This window comes from Phaseolus vulgaris, chromosome 3 (assembly GCF_051622355.1).
Source record: "Phaseolus vulgaris cultivar YP4 chromosome 3, ASM5162235v1, whole genome shotgun sequence".
NCBI classification, from domain to species: Eukaryota; Viridiplantae; Streptophyta; class Magnoliopsida; order Fabales; family Fabaceae; genus Phaseolus; species Phaseolus vulgaris.
This window is the reverse complement of record NC_143500.1, coordinates 36,960,648-36,976,752: the sequence shown is the minus strand read 5'-3', so window position 1 is coordinate 36,976,752 and position 16,105 is coordinate 36,960,648. Positions and strand designations below refer to the sequence as shown.

General features: G+C 28.9%; 2 protein-coding genes across 2 annotated transcripts; one reads left to right on the top strand and one right to left on the bottom strand.

The window, feature by feature from the left end:
* Positions 1–1,412: 1,412 nt before the first annotated feature.
* LOC137807333 (histone H4) lies at positions 1,413–1,981 on the bottom strand. The gene has a single exon (XM_068607937.2). It carries the CDS (start codon positions 1,909–1,911, stop codon positions 1,600–1,602), a length of 312 nt encoding a protein of 103 aa, XP_068464038.1. The 5' UTR covers positions 1,912–1,981; the 3' UTR covers positions 1,413–1,599.
* An 8,462-nt stretch (positions 1,982–10,443) lies between these two features.
* On the top strand, positions 10,444–13,599 carry LOC137805895 ((DL)-glycerol-3-phosphatase 2). Its single transcript, XM_068605782.2, has 6 exons — positions 10,444–10,619; positions 10,929–11,153; positions 12,748–12,808; positions 12,894–13,041; positions 13,146–13,225; positions 13,324–13,599. Exons 1-6 carry the CDS (start codon positions 10,445–10,447, stop codon positions 13,457–13,459), a joined length of 825 nt encoding a protein of 274 aa, XP_068461883.1. The 5' UTR covers position 10,444; the 3' UTR covers positions 13,460–13,599.
* The last annotated feature ends 2,506 nt before the right edge of the window (positions 13,600–16,105 follow it).

Sequence of the window (16,105 nt, the reverse complement as noted above, 5' to 3'; positions counted from 1 at the left end):
TCCCATTTTTATGTAAGGTTATTTTCGTCATTTAGGAGGGGTATTTTTGTAATTTTTTAGAGTTGATTGGGTGCATGTTGAAATTATTGATATGGTGGAGGAAGAAATTGCCTGAAATTGATATGGTGCAGAGAGAAATTGCCTGCCAGTAATGTGTTTCTCCGGATCACTTTCTAATGGATCTGTGTTAAACAGAATTATTTTGTACTTTATTTATTATGTAACTCGCATCCTTATTGTATTCTTATATTTTTCCTTTTGCACTCTTATATTCTTCAAAATATTTAAATTAATTTTAACAATTTTTGGTGATTTCAAAATAAAAAGTATTTTCGAAATAAAAAAATCTAGAAAACAAAACTATTCAGGAATTTTTTTTAAAAAATACATTTTTTGTCTTTCAAAATTGTTAAATTCAAAATTTATCAAATATGTTCCAAAAACTATATTTTTAAAAAAATTATCTGAAAGTTATTTTTAAAAGAGGTAAAACAGTCTTTTCCAAAATTTTAAAATAATAATTATACTTGTTTAAGAAATTAAAAATAGCATTTGTTTCATTAAATGTATGCATTATAATTTACATATAAAAATATTTAATCTAAATAATAGTTTCATTATATTTTATCATTTAACTTTTTCTAAAAAATTCAAGACACAAAATTATTAGTTATCACTACGTAGATCAGGCTGTACCACCACATCTATCACTTTTTAACCCATCAGGTGGCACTAGCCCTTTTCAAACCTTTAGAGACTACGCAATTTATGTTCATTCAAATGAGCTAACTTAGTCACTCGTCACAAAATGCTGAGCTTTCCGGCAAGGACTCTTTAATTTTCATCTTCAGACCCGTAATATAGCGAAATAGAGATTTCAATCCAATTCTAACAGCGGGACAACCATACAGAAATTGAAGCCATGAATGCAACATTCATTGTAACCAAGCCAAAACTGCTCCATCTTGGAAGGAGCATGTCTTTGTTAAAAGATTCCCCTCTGTATTAGATTAGATCGTAACATAATATATGGGAAACCTAGAAAATTCACCAGATGGGTCTGTTCAAACAAACAAAGGAAGATCAAACATCCAGAGATACTTTCTTTACTAGCAATAAATTTGTATATATAATTACCCGCCTACAAGAATATATTTTTCAAAAGCAAAGAATCAAAATCAAACAAGCTTATGCAATCAAATTTTATTTAACCTAAACAAAATCAAATATGATAGAAACCTTCTACAGCCTAATTATGTCACTCATACCTTCTACAGCTGTAAACACTTAAAATTCTACCTGCAGTGTTCAAGAAAAATCAAGAACCACCAAGAGTTGCATTGGAAATGTACGTATGTTTTAAATGTTAATTTATATCGGGTTAGATGACAAGAAAACATAACTATACAATGTTTTTGCTTGAAAATGTCCAAATCATTCTGATTACCATTAATAATTCTCAGAGCTACTACTCAAAGCCAAACAAGAACAATTCTTGAAACACTAAGCTATAGCAGAATAACTAATTTCAATATCAACAGCGAAATTGACATTATAAGAAACCCTAATTCCCGAGGCATTGCAGAAATCCCCAATTTTCTATCCACCGAAACCGTAGAGGGTCCTGCCCTGCCTCTTGAGGGCGTAGACAACGTCCATGGCGGTGACGGTCTTGCGGCGAGCGTGCTCGGTATAGGTGACAGCATCGCGAATCACGTTCTCGAGAAAGATCTTGAGAACACCACGGGTTTCTTCGTAGATAAGACCACTGATACGTTTAACGCCACCACGTCTTGCGAGACGGCGAATCGCGGGCTTGGTGATTCCCTGAATGTTATCTCTCAGAACCTTACGGTGACGTTTCGCACCTCCTTTTCCGAGCCCCTTGCCACCCTTTCCTCTTCCAGACATGGCTGATGATTTTTCTTTTGTCTCTAATACGGAACTGAATGTGAAAGAAAAATAACTTGGCGGGGTACTGGGAGAATCCAGAGGTTTATATATATATGGGAAAAGATCTTTGGCCGTTGGATTGTTAAGCGATCCGTGTGAATGGTTAACCACGCCGTTGGATTCAAATAATTGATTTTGATTGGCGGAAAGTGTGTGACACGGATAGTGAGGTTCAAAATGTGTATTTCTTTCATTGGGAATTGTGTCTGTGAGAAAACACATCTTTTTAGCGCGTGGATGCAAGTGAATCCAATGGTGAGCGCAATCGAATTAGGAAATTTTGAATGAAAATCCAATGCGCTCCACATGAAAACGTTGTCCAAATTTTGGTAATTTCGGATTTGGCTTTGCAACGCGGGAAAAATTATATTGAGAGTTCAGACACCAAGCTAGATAAACATGTGTAAAATTAAAAATGTTTCACTTGTCAATTCTCCATAAACAGAAAATTAAGAATATAAATTCCTTCAAAATTATGCAATCGAACAAGTCATTCATGGCGATTAATTGGTAATCGAGCATTACTTTATTTTTATTTTTACTTCAGCAGTATTTTATCCTCACTAGTATTTCAGTATTATAATAAATCTCTAAATTTTATTATTATAATTATCTATTATAAGAAAAATGATAAATTATTAATTTATCATTATAATTATATGTCATAAAAAGTAAATAATAATTTTTTTTGTTGAGAGAAAGCATAGGGAACTAATTTTTTTTCATGATATTGTTAAGGATATAGACAGAATGTTTGATAAACCAATTGACACACGAGTTCGATATACCCTCGACCATAAACAACACTGATGAAACCTCACTTTAATATCCTAATGGTAAGATTAAAGAAAAATTATGTGCAAAATCATACTTATCACAATGTTAACTACAAAAATTGTATTAATACATGTTTATAAAGCATAAGAGTTCAATTCATTCCTATAAATAGTTTGATTAATGTCATATCAAAGTACGTATTTATTAGTATTTATTACGTTCAGTAATCCAATATCAATACTAACTTGACATTCGGATAACCTTTTAGCAGGTGTCCCTCTAACATTCCGACTAAGAACCAAAATCCTAGAACCGAGGACACCAACACATATCAAGAGCAGGAGACCTTCCCGACTCAAGCAGGAACACCAACAACTTGAAATGTATGTTCAATCCCCAAATATATGTTAAAAATTATGATCAATGATGAACATAATTTTATTCACACTTATTAACTTTAATCATAAATTATTAGAATGTAATAATAAATAAATTCATTGTTTTAATTAAGATTCATATAACTGAGTTTATTTGGACTTTAACTATTGTTTTGTTAATTTTGTCTTTTTAGAGTAAATGGTATGAAGGAAGTGTCTACATTTGTGAATAGACCAAATATGCAAAAGTCAAAGTTGTTTATTTGAATTGAAACGGAAGAAAATATTTGAAAGAATTTTATGCAAAGTATGAGAGATTTTCTCCACCTAAGTAGGAACAAAATCTTCTCAACTATTTTCTCCATTATCGTCTCCACCAAAAGTGGTGTCTCCGACATGGAATGTGGAGGACGTTGCATGGAGCATGCCTATTTAAGGAGAGTCACGAATTCACACAAAGAAGACCAATATCTCTGACTACAAAGTTGTTTATTTTGTTTATTTTTCTGCATTTTTTATCTTTGTATTTGTACCTACGCATGAAAGGCTAAATCTTATTGGTTGATTCCTTTGTAATTTCCCAATGAGTTAAGAAGCTTTGATCAATAAAAAAATTGTTTTTCAATTCTCTACAACAATTGTTTTAATATTCTAATCTTCTGGAAAACTGGTTTTTGTGAGAGGTTGTACTTGAACGCATGATTGAGAGTCTTCCAAATCTTTAACTTTGGTTTCTTAGTTATTCTAATTATTTTATTGGGCGCATGATTCAAGAGAAATGAGATAAGCATTTTCATGGAGTATACGCATGAAACAAAGTGTGTACTGATTAAAACAGTAGACGCATACTTTACTAGTGAGCTTCAGTTGAATCAGATTGACGCATGTTCAATATGGTTTAGCCCTGTTTGAGAATTGAGAAATGACTAAACTTTAGAAAACATGTGAAGAATTCAATGACAGAAGAACTTGGGGATCAACTGGTTTTTATTTGTTGTTTTAATCTCTTTTATATTTTATGCTAAACAATTTCAACCCATCTTTATCTTTATTGTTGTTGTTAACTTTTCTTGCTTGTAGATGATTATGAACACTGGTTTACCGATTTCACAATTGGATTTTTCGAGAAACCACTAAAACAAAACAACAAATTTCAATCAAATATTACATAATTGAATTAAACCGAGAAGCTTGACATATTTGACAGGTTATACAATTTGGGTTGAAGGTTTGTACAAAAATAAAAATCAATCGTGTGACGTGGAGCAATTAATCAAGTATCAAGTGATTAACTATGTTAAATGTTTGATTAAACAACATATGACTAATTGGAGGTAAATTATGTTATTGAGAAATATTAAATATGGATAGTATTTTTGACAAGTTGTTTTTTATATACAATCTCATGTGAGTATTGTCGAGTAAACAGGAGGATTGTCAATAAATACATTTTCAAATTTTATGATACATCATTTTGTTTTTGTTTAAAGAAGTACTTCGTAGAAGTTATACGAAGCTCAATATGTAACTCTACTTGTTAAGTAGCTATGTATAATATGTAAATTACATGTGGCTTACATCTTTGTTGGAAGATATTCAACTAGCAGTCAAGGTAAGGTTGTTGGTGAAAAATAAATTAATTATTAAGTTTGTTAGAAACTTGTCGCTAATAGGATGATTAAGTATATTGAGATTGTGTATCATTTTTTATGTGAATTATGTCTAAAGATATCTTAAGAAAGTATGTGGATATTGAAATATGAGTGATTAATTGTGTTACATATTGTTAGAATGATTTTATTAGAACAATATGATTTCATAAATTTATTTATAATAATTTAGTCTAACTTAATCTTAATAAGACAATTAAATTTTGATGAATCAATGTTTTTATTTTAAATATGACAAATTATTCAATAATAACATGATCATTGTATTAACAAACTTCAAATGTCGAGACGGTATGATAGACAAAAATTAAAAAATGTGTTTTTTTTTTGTTTAATAGGTTAAAATTAAAACTAATAGTTAATAGTCAGGGTTCACTTTTTTTCCTTAAAATTATAGTAGTTCAAGCGACATAATTCTTTCATCGATCTATCCTATGACACAACCAACTGTTGGATCAAGCGTTTATCACTAACTCAAAAGTTATAGACGATAGTAAGATTGTAACATTTTCCTACTTAAAGAGTGTAGTAATTCAAGCATCACAATTCAATTGTGACTTTATTCACTTAACCTGCGTCACACAATAACTGAAGTTAGATGCAACTAACATTTAAGAGTGTTTGAAAATAAGATTATACGTAACATAGTTGAAATGAACCAATATAAAAATCATTTTATTTATTAGTACAAGTTACCTCTGCATGTTATCAAAAATATTTTTACATTTGTTCTTTGAACTAGTAATATTTCCCATAAACCATTAACTCGACGTCCTCAAAAGTCTAACAAAATTGTTTTAAGTTAAATTGTTATTTCACCTTTAAATTTAAGTGTATTTAATAAGGGTTACAATTTCATTATAAATCTGAAATATTTCACTTTTATGTTTTCTTATATTATAATATAAATTAATATATTACGTTTTCTTATATTGTAATATAAATTAATATATATAAAAAGTATATATAATAACGTGTATTCGTATGTATATAATATGTTTATAATATTTTAATATATAATAAATTTAATATACGTTTTTGTAGTATTTAAAATTAAAAATAATAATAATAATAGGAAATTAAATAAGTCTAATTTACTATTATAACTATTTTTAATATATAATTAAAGAAAAATAGTTTTTCATATAAAAAAATAACTACATAAGTTTTCATAAAACATTTTGGTATATTTTGAGAAGTTATAAAATTGAATTTCATCAAATTCGAAATCAAGATTATTGATCTACTTTAAGACCTCATACCGAATCTCATATGCACCGTAAGGAATCAGACAAACTAATATCTAATCGTATACATAATGAATTTGATGGTTCACTTTCAAATAAGTCAACACAAATGCTCTTAGTGTAAGAATGAATGTCACAATAGAACAAATTGTTCATATCCACAATAATAAAATGTAAACTCTTGTATTATCTTTCTACTTTCTATTACAATTACAATTTACCGTTAACATTCTCCATTCTAGCTTTTCGGTTAAAGTTTATGATTTATTTTTAACATTTTGAATTTAAAATTTTACCAATTTAACTTTTTATTATAGAATAAATTTTCTTTAATCAATTTTGAAAATAATTAACTTATATTTTTTTAATTTTAAATAATAAAAAACATATATTAAAATTACTATATATGAAATATTATAAATATATCCCATATATCACATATATACAAATTCAAGTTATTACATATTTTTTTATTTTATATATTAATTTATATTATAATATAAGAAAACGAAATATATATTAATTTATATTATAATATAAGAAAGGTGAAATACCATTCTAATCAAATCGTATTTCACCAATACAATTTTATTTTTGAATTTTTTAAATTTTATATATTAAAATATATTATAATATTAAAAAATATATATATAAAATATGAATTTTATTGAAAATTTAGGATTTAAAATAGATAAATTGTCAATACGGAACACAAATTAATAAGAAATCATTGAGAATGCGACTTGATAACACTCATTACTACTTGTAGCTCACAATTTTATAGTATACATTTTTGTTAAATAATTAATAATTTAATTTATGCCTTTTTTCAATGTTTATTCCAATGTTTATGTTGATTAATTAATTCAGCAATATGGTGTGCTTGTTTTTTTATTTGGGAAGTTGTTAAGGGTGATTTGGATTGGAGAGAGATCTTGTTATATGAGAGAGTGGATGTGAGAAGAAAGTGTGAAAGAAGTGAAGTTGTTTGGATTAGATTATATTATGGAGATGTGTGAAGAAAATTTATGAGAATTTAAGAGTAATGGGATGAAGGTAAGATAATTTTAATTTTTTTATAAATATGTAAAATGTTATTTTACAAATTTATCATTACCTATTAAAAAGATTTAATAATGAAATGAGTTATTTTTATTTAAAAATAAACAACTTTCATATATTCATAGATTTAAAAATTATAATTAAAAAAATATGTATTTAATAAATTAAATAAGAACAGAACTTCAAGTAATTTATTAAAATATTAAAATGTACTATAAAATTGAAAATAAATCTGAAAAAATATTAATTTTTTAATATTAAAAACTATGTAATAATAAAAATAAAAAATAAAAAAATACCACTAACAACTTATTATCAATAGAAAAGAATTTCATAACAAATTATTATCAAATAAATTATAACTCATAAACATAATAATTATACACAAAAATATATTAATATAAACACAACAAAAAATTAAATAAAAATAAAAAATCAAGTAATTTTTTAAAATATTAAACATATACTATAAAATTGAAAAATAAATCACATCTTATATAAATAAAAAAATACTATTTTTTAATATTAAAAAACCTTCATATAATGGAAAATAAAAAAAATACTATAAATAGTAAAATAAAATAAATGAAAAACTTGATTTTTTTTTGGAAGAAAATATTTATGTATATTTTCTTTTTTTTTTCCTACAAAATTCTGAATCGAAGTAATAAATATAGTGGTCTCACTTCTTTGTTGTTAATACTACCTCCACATAAACAAATAGACTTTAAATATTTTAGTTTTGTGGTAAGTCTCACTTTGGCAGGTGGCATTTGCACAAAGAGTTTCATTTTCTTTTTTTTTTTCATTGGTATATTTTTTATCTATGATAAACGGGTTTGCTGCTACTCTCACTGTTAATCTATTTACTAATAATAATAATTTACTTTTGCGTTTCACAAAAAAATAAATATTTTTAGTAAATTTTACGTTTTTATATTTGTACCATGCATTGATCAATAAAAGAAATAAAAAATAAAAATCTGTCATGTGATTTACACAGTTGTATTGTGCCGTTAACATCACATTACATATCAAACGAAGTTTAAAAAAAAATCAAAGTTTCTTATTACTTATTTTGGTAGTTTAAATTCGTAAAAAATAAAAAATTGAATTATGAAACTAAATCTAGTGGTTAAAGACCGAGACAAATTAACACTTAAGCAAATGATTCAACAATGTCAACTAAAAGGGACTAAAATCAGCTAATTAATTTCAAAATTTCGGAGACTAAGAAATGAAAAAAAAATTACAAACTGAAAGAGTAAAATATACTTAAGTTTAATTTATATATTGACACATATTTATGTACAATAATTTTTAATTATATAACCTTATACAATATATTCAAATACTATTTGTTAGTTTCTTGAAGATAAATTAACATAAATGTTAAATAGTTAAAAATGTTAAATATCCATATATAGTAAAGTTATTATTTAAGTTAGAAAAAAAATCATTATATGAAGTATATAGTAAAGTTATTATTTAAGTTAGAAAAAAATATTTTATTTCATATAAGATCTCTAACACTTCTTTATATGTTGAATACATCAAATATAAAAATAGAAAAACAAAACTTAGATTAGTATGATAAATTTAACTAATCTCAACTATGATAGATTTTTAATTATCCAAATATCATATTAAAATAACAAAAATTTAAGTCTAATTTTTTTTCACAAAACTCATTTAATAAAATGACTTTTATACCTAATTGTATATTATAATTTTATTATACATGTAGTTAATGAGATATCTTAGAATGTTAAAGTTTGGAATTAAGGAAATAATACTTTAAAACCTTTGAGAAAAAAAAATACTCACTACAACCAATTATAAAAATGTAATAGTGTATATTAAGATTTTTAATTTAAAAAATAATATAAATATAATTAAAATATTATTATTTTAGTTCTGAAGTAGATGTATTTTATGTGGTGGGTATGAAAATATCAACTCCCATATTGAGTAAAAAAGAGATATTCACAAAACAATCATACTCTCATTTTCTATTATTTGCTGTGTATCTTTCCTGCAGCAAATTTGAAATACTGGGGATGGATCACAAACAAAGTTGGGTGGGGGACTTATAGCCAAACTTATGTGATAAGTCATAAGAACTAAGTATATGAAATGTTTCGCCTATTATAAGCAAAGAGGCAAAATTTGCCTGAGGTGAAAAGCCCTCGAGTGGTGTCATTATAAATTTGAAGGAAAAAGTTTTTCTTCACACTCTAATAGTAAATAACATATCTTTTTGACACCCAATTATAATAATATAATAATATTTTAAATTAAAAAATAAATTAAATATAATTAAAATAACAATTTATTGATATGCCGTGGTGTGAAAGTATTTGAAAGGTGATAAGTGGTCATCTGAAATGACTGATAAATTTTTTAAAGGATATGCGGGTGTGATCGGGTGTTATTCCTATTGATATGATATACTATTGTTATATGCAAAAGGGCATTGAGTATAACACTGAAATGTTGTATAGAAAATAGGCTTCTAGCTGGGTGAAAAGTGAAGGATATAGGTACAGGAACCATGACAGGCCTCATGGCATGATAACCAGCTTTTTTCTCTGCAAGTAGGCACTGATCATGCAACGACAATTTCTTCTTAAACAGTAAAACTTCTCCTTTCTTCTCCTTTCCCCGCTTAAAAACAAACAGACCCTTAAAATGAACTTGGTTGTAAGGTTCTTTTAGAATCTAATACTTATGGTTTTAGCATCTCAAAGCAGTTGTCCCACATGACAGGAAGGCCTTTCTAGCTCAGGAACATGCGCCAATTATCATTAAAATGGGTTCTGTGCTTCAAAAAAAGTCTATGCATAACGCATGCATGGATAATAATGTGAACAGAATCCTTGCTCACGGGAGTAAATAAGTCGCTACCTCATGCTCTCTTATTGATAGTGATTTCTGCTCACTGACATCACACATTTCGAAACAGCACACTTCCCTAGCTCCAACATTAATGATTGGATTACTTCTAAAATCACTGCCATTACCTAACTAATCCAACTATTAACTATTAATTGCCAATAATTATGACTACAGTGGTGTTTGTTTGATCGTATTGAATTGTTTGTGCTAGCACATGACTGAGTCTGTCCTTGTAACTTTGTCTATCTGCACTTTTCTCCCACTCTCTGTAACTACAAAAAAAAGTGTGAGAGAGAGCGATATAGACTTGATGGGTCCAACGTACTGATCCAAGGTCAGTATTAATATGAATGATGGTAATTTCACACTATTTTAGTTTTTTACATTCACTATACAAGTAAAAAAATAGTTATAAAGTGAAAGTATATTTTGAACAGGTGTCAAAGTTTTTTTTTTTTTTATGGGCAAAGAATTTGTTGTATTAATATGTTCTGACCCTTTAAATATGGTGGTAGATTCAGAGAAAAAGGACGGGTTCAGCTACCTTACTAGCACCATGGCCAACCCTGCAGGCTTCGTCTCCTTTAGAAAACCAATCACCCACGTCATTTTCAACATGGATGGTCTTCTGCTAGGTATTGCCATCTATCTTCAACAACTATAATGCCATGCCATGCACCCCTTGCTGTGTTTTTTCAGACCATTTAAGCATAATTTTTTAGTATGCCTTTATTCATCGTGTACAAATTCATTCTGTTGGATCCATCTTTCTTGCTGGACATGGGAGTAATATTTTCAGTGAAGTCTGTGTCGTCAATTAGTTTTTCAAAGTCACTCGCTTTTTTTTTTCCAGCAAAGTAACAAATCATAGTTGGTTGGTGGAAAAATATTAATCTTTTGACTACGAATCTGATAAATATATGAGGGGGTTGGTTATGTTGCAGACACAGAGAAGTTCTGTAATGAAGTCCAGGAGATCATACTTGCTAGATACAACAAAACCTTTGATTGGAACGTGAAGGTTAAGATGTTGGGGAAGAAAGCATTAGAAGCTGCTAGGATCTTTGTTGAGGAAACAGGAATTAGCGAAGTTCTGAGTGCTGAGGAGTTCCTGATCGATAGAGAGGATATGCTACAGGCTTTGTTTCCAAAAAGTGAGCTTATGCCAGGTATGTGTATTGTGGATTAGACAACCTTACCTACTTAATTAACGTAAAATCAAACAACCGCGTAGGTTGCTACAACTACAGTACTGTCGGATCAGGATCTCCATGAAGTCATCAGGGGAGAATCTAAATCTTACACGGTTCATTTTTTTAATATTTTATATAAATGGAATTTATTTTAATGATGGAGATTGCTCCCGTTGAGAAAGACACGTGAGAGGGAGGAGCCTTGACTAGGAACCTCAAATTGAAAGTTTTTTTATCCCTGTTGGTGGTGACAAAAAAAACCGTTTCATTCATTTGACAGTTATAAAAAATATTATTTTGTTATAATATAATATTTTTTCCCAAAAAAAATTACAGAATGGTTATTTTGTTTACCGTGTCAACTTATCACTTATTTGAGTTGATTTTTATTTCGTCTCTCGAGGTAGGACTACTACTGCATGGGAATGCTCGCAATGGTCCCATGGAAAACCAAATTGATTAAAACTGAATAAAAAAAAATTGAAAATGAAAAAAATGCAAATTCTATATTGTTAGACTACATTTTAGATTTGATTTTGAAAAGCCATTCAAATCAATCCAAATCTATATTTTTATAATTTTTTTATATCACTCATATTTACATTTTATTTATTTTTACATATTTATAGAATTATATCACAAGTTTTCATTATTTTAAAAAGTATGATTAAATAAAGGTATTTTTCCAGTAAAGTAATAATATATAAATGTAATTATCACATTGTGTTAATTTTTAAACGCTGTATTTATGGATTGTACTACTATTATGTGTGTGTAAAGTTTGATATTTTCGGTATTATTGATTTAATACACTGTCTGGCTTTAAAAAAAGTATCACTAAAACAGAAAATTGGTTCCAAACTAATTTAAATTTAACTAGATATTGTACTTAAATTTTAAAGTAAATCAATTTTATGATAAAATAAGAAAAATTAAGTGATCGGGTGAAATAGTTTTTCGCTAAAAAAAATCAATTTAAAACACCTCTACTCAACAGTTTGTTGAAGACAATCCTTAATTATAACATAACATAATATATAAATAAATTTAGAAATGTTAGGGATATTTAATCATCAGTTTTGTGTAGGAGAAGAAAAACTATTCACATTTTACTATATATTTTGCTTATAAAGTCTCAATAAGACAACTACACTATATAATGATTATAAATAAAGATTTTTATCCGTGTTAAATTAATATGTATTTAGTTACCTTTCATAAAAATTCACAGATACGTTCTTCCACGTGAACATACTACTAATATTGTTGTATAATAATATAATATTAATTTAAATAAACATTAAAAATAAGTATCACATAATTGAGACAAATAAAATAATATAATTTTACATTAATTAATATAGTATGACATTAAATTAAGTCTGAATTCTAGAAGGAAAAAAAAAAGATGTAGAGTAATCCAACTTTATTTATAGTGAATCGCCCATCAAACTCAACAAACCTAAAAGTTATATAAATACTCAAATATGCAAATTCTGTGTCAAAAATGCACTACCACCATGTTTATACCACCATGCACTACCTACTGTGTCATTTTCATCTATCATAGGTGCTGGTCGTCTAATCAGGCATTTACATGCCAAAGGAATTCCAATTTGCTTAGCAACAAGGTACCCTTCAATCATCTTTTGTCAATGAAATACTTGTTTTGAAGGATTTATTTATGCAAAGTTGTTTTGACAATTTGCCTCACAGTTCTCACAGGCGACATTTTGAAATAAAAACTCAAAGACATCGTGAACTATTTTCTCTGCTGCATCATGTTGTTCTTGGCGACGACTTCGAAGTTAAACAAGGCAAGCCTTCCCCAGATATATTTCTTGCAGCAGCCAAGAGATTTGAGGTATTCCAATGAATGTGGTGCACTTTTTGACAGAATCATCTGCAAATAAAGGATTGTTTTATTGTTGTATTTTCTAACTTGTTAGTGTGTATTTTTTTCAACAGGGTGGACCTATAGATCCTAGTAACATTCTGGTTTTTGAAGATGCACCCTCTGGAGTTCTTGCAGCTAAGAGAGCAGGAATGTAAGAGAATTGAAGCATTGAATAATATAGTTTCATGTTTAAACTTTGATGCATATTCTAGATTGGAATATTATGTTTCCTGGTTTCATGTCATTCAGGTTTGTTGCTATGGTCCCTGATCCAAGGCTGGATAAAGGTTTTCATAAGTTAGCAGATCAAGTTGTGAACTCACTATTGGACTTCAACCCTGTCGAGTGGGGTTTGCCTCCTTTTGAAGATACCAATGGAAGATGATCTTGGAATCCTTTTATCAGCACTTAATCTATTTCAATTGAATAAAGTTTATTTGTAATGATAAAAAACAATATTCTATTATTGTTTTTTGGAATAAAATATTCTACTATAACAAAATAATATTTTTTCTCCCATTTCAATTTGCGTAATTTGTTTTGTTGAATTACGACTAGCTCTCTTCCACATTGTGGTCAGGAAAGATGTCGAATGAATGTTGTGTGGGTCTCAGATGTTGGAGGACTAACATAATAATAATAAATAATAATATAATTTTCAAAACGGACATGCTTCAGTTTACATGTGACTTTTTAAGGCTGAATTCGATCTTAAGTTAAATAATGTGTAAAAAAAATACTAATTTTAGGCTATACAAAACCATGTTAGTTTTATTTAAAAAATAAAACAATTATTGTAGATATAAAAAATAAATAATTCTTTTTAAATTTAAATCATGCAAATAAAAGTAATATTGATTATTAAATATAGTTATTTGATGTAAAAGACTTTAAAATATTAAACATGTTTAATAAAATTAATATCCAATGAATTAATTCTAATCTCACAAACCAACTTTACCCCATTTGATGGAACAAGTTAAATAGTTCAAATCAAAACAACTTTATTCAATTTAATTAGATCGTATTTTTTTATTAACTAAATCCTATTAATTTATTATTTGGACAATATTTTTTTAATAGTTTTAATTTTAGTAACTCTAGTTAAAACATTAATTATATATATACACCCCAAAAAAAAAGTAAGATATTTATAGGGAAATACGCTCTTAAATAGGTGAATCCCCTTAAATTGTGTGATGTGCCAAACTTCAGATGAATCTTCACAACATCTTTTTGTTGATTGTATCATTGCTCAACGGGTGTGAGCTCAATGTTTCAGATGGATTGGGATTATGTTTGTCCAACATAACGATTTGAGAGTCATTTTGAGAATTTCGTCTTGTCACACGATTCATATAAACAGAACTTGGTTTGGAAAGGTATGTGGGCGAAAGTTGTGTGGTGTATTTGGGAGCAACCGAATCATATTGCCTTTAAGAAAGGGGTAGTAGATGCGGAGCAGATTTTCCAAATGACATAACTAAAGTCATGGCTATGGATGAAACACAGACTAAGTGCCTTTAACTATCCCTTCTCCGATTGGCATATGAATCATGTTATTTGCATTAAAAGCATCTTGTGAGAGGAAGGGTGTGGTAGGGGTGCTCGCTGTAGAACCAGTTTCAGGGATAGGTAGATGTGCTATGCTCATTCATTATGGACCTTAAGAGGAAGGGGGTGGTAGGGGGTTTAAACAACTACTTTTTTGTAGTACCAGTCCAGGGACATGCAAAGGCGATGTGCTCTTTCAATTTGCATTTAATTCCCTTTCAAAGGGCGTCTCATAACTCTCTATAGTCATAATTATAGTGCTCATCTTTTATCCTGTGATGGTTGTTACACTCTAGCACTCAACTCGTCCACTGTTTTATCCAGTGTGGAGGTGGTTTTTTATTATGGTATTCTCTGTTTTTGTGTGGTGTTGTATAGCTGATTTGTATTCATGGTCTCACTAGTGCAAAAAGAAGAAAAGGATACGCTTTATTTAGTGCGGCTTTTGCACTACCCGCTTTCGTAAAAAACGCGGTGACATTTTTGAAATTATTTTGATTTACGAATGCGGTTATTTGAATAGCTGCATTCGTAAATCAAAGCACTTGATTTACGAATGCGGCTATTTGTATAACCGTACTTGTAAATCAAAGCGCTTGATTTACGAATGCGACTATTCAAAAGTTCGTCTCCTTCTGTTGCATCTGCATTCCATTTGTGTAATGTAAGTTTCTTGAACTCTCTTTCTTCCTCTTCATCTTCACAAATATATGCATAAATGTTTTTCGTTTTTCTTATATATGTTTTTTTCCTTGCATTGGTGGTCTCGAAGCACTGTTTCGTTGGCTGACATTCGTTTTTCTTACATTGTTTGGTTTCTCGCATTGCTCAGTACTCTTTCATTGTCTTCGTGGTTTCTTGTGGATTTTTTTGTTTGCTCCGTTGCTGCTTCCCTGTCCGCCGTCGCTTCTGTTGCCGCCACCATTGTTGACGCTCCCGTGACTCTTCATCAACGTTGGCTTCACACAAGATTGACGATGTTTTAAAATTTTTAATTTTTTTTAATGATTTGGCATATACAAGTGCGGTTAAAGCAAATAACCGCACTTGTAAATGGTATTTATAAATGCGGCTATATAGCCGCATTTATATTTCTTGATTTACAAGTGCGTGTTGATCAAATGCGGCTATAAAACCGCATTTATAAATTCGAAATAGCCGCATTTGTTTTATGTTTCTGCACTAGTGTCTTGATGTATAGCTTGTGGTTATCACCTATGCCTTGTTAGTATTATCACGGGGTAGCTTTTTACGCAAATGCAGGTTCGAGATCACTTGTAAGGTGTTGCTATGTGTGATATTTAGTTGCAACAAGGAGCCTTTGGTACTGATCCTGTTATGGATTTGTGTAGGGGTGGTTAAGAGGCATAGAAGGTTATAAGACCTTTGTAATTTTTTTGGTGGTTTTTGTAAATGGGTTGGGACACCCTTTTTGTGTCCCCTATAATTTAATTTATATGCTATTTGTTGATAAAAA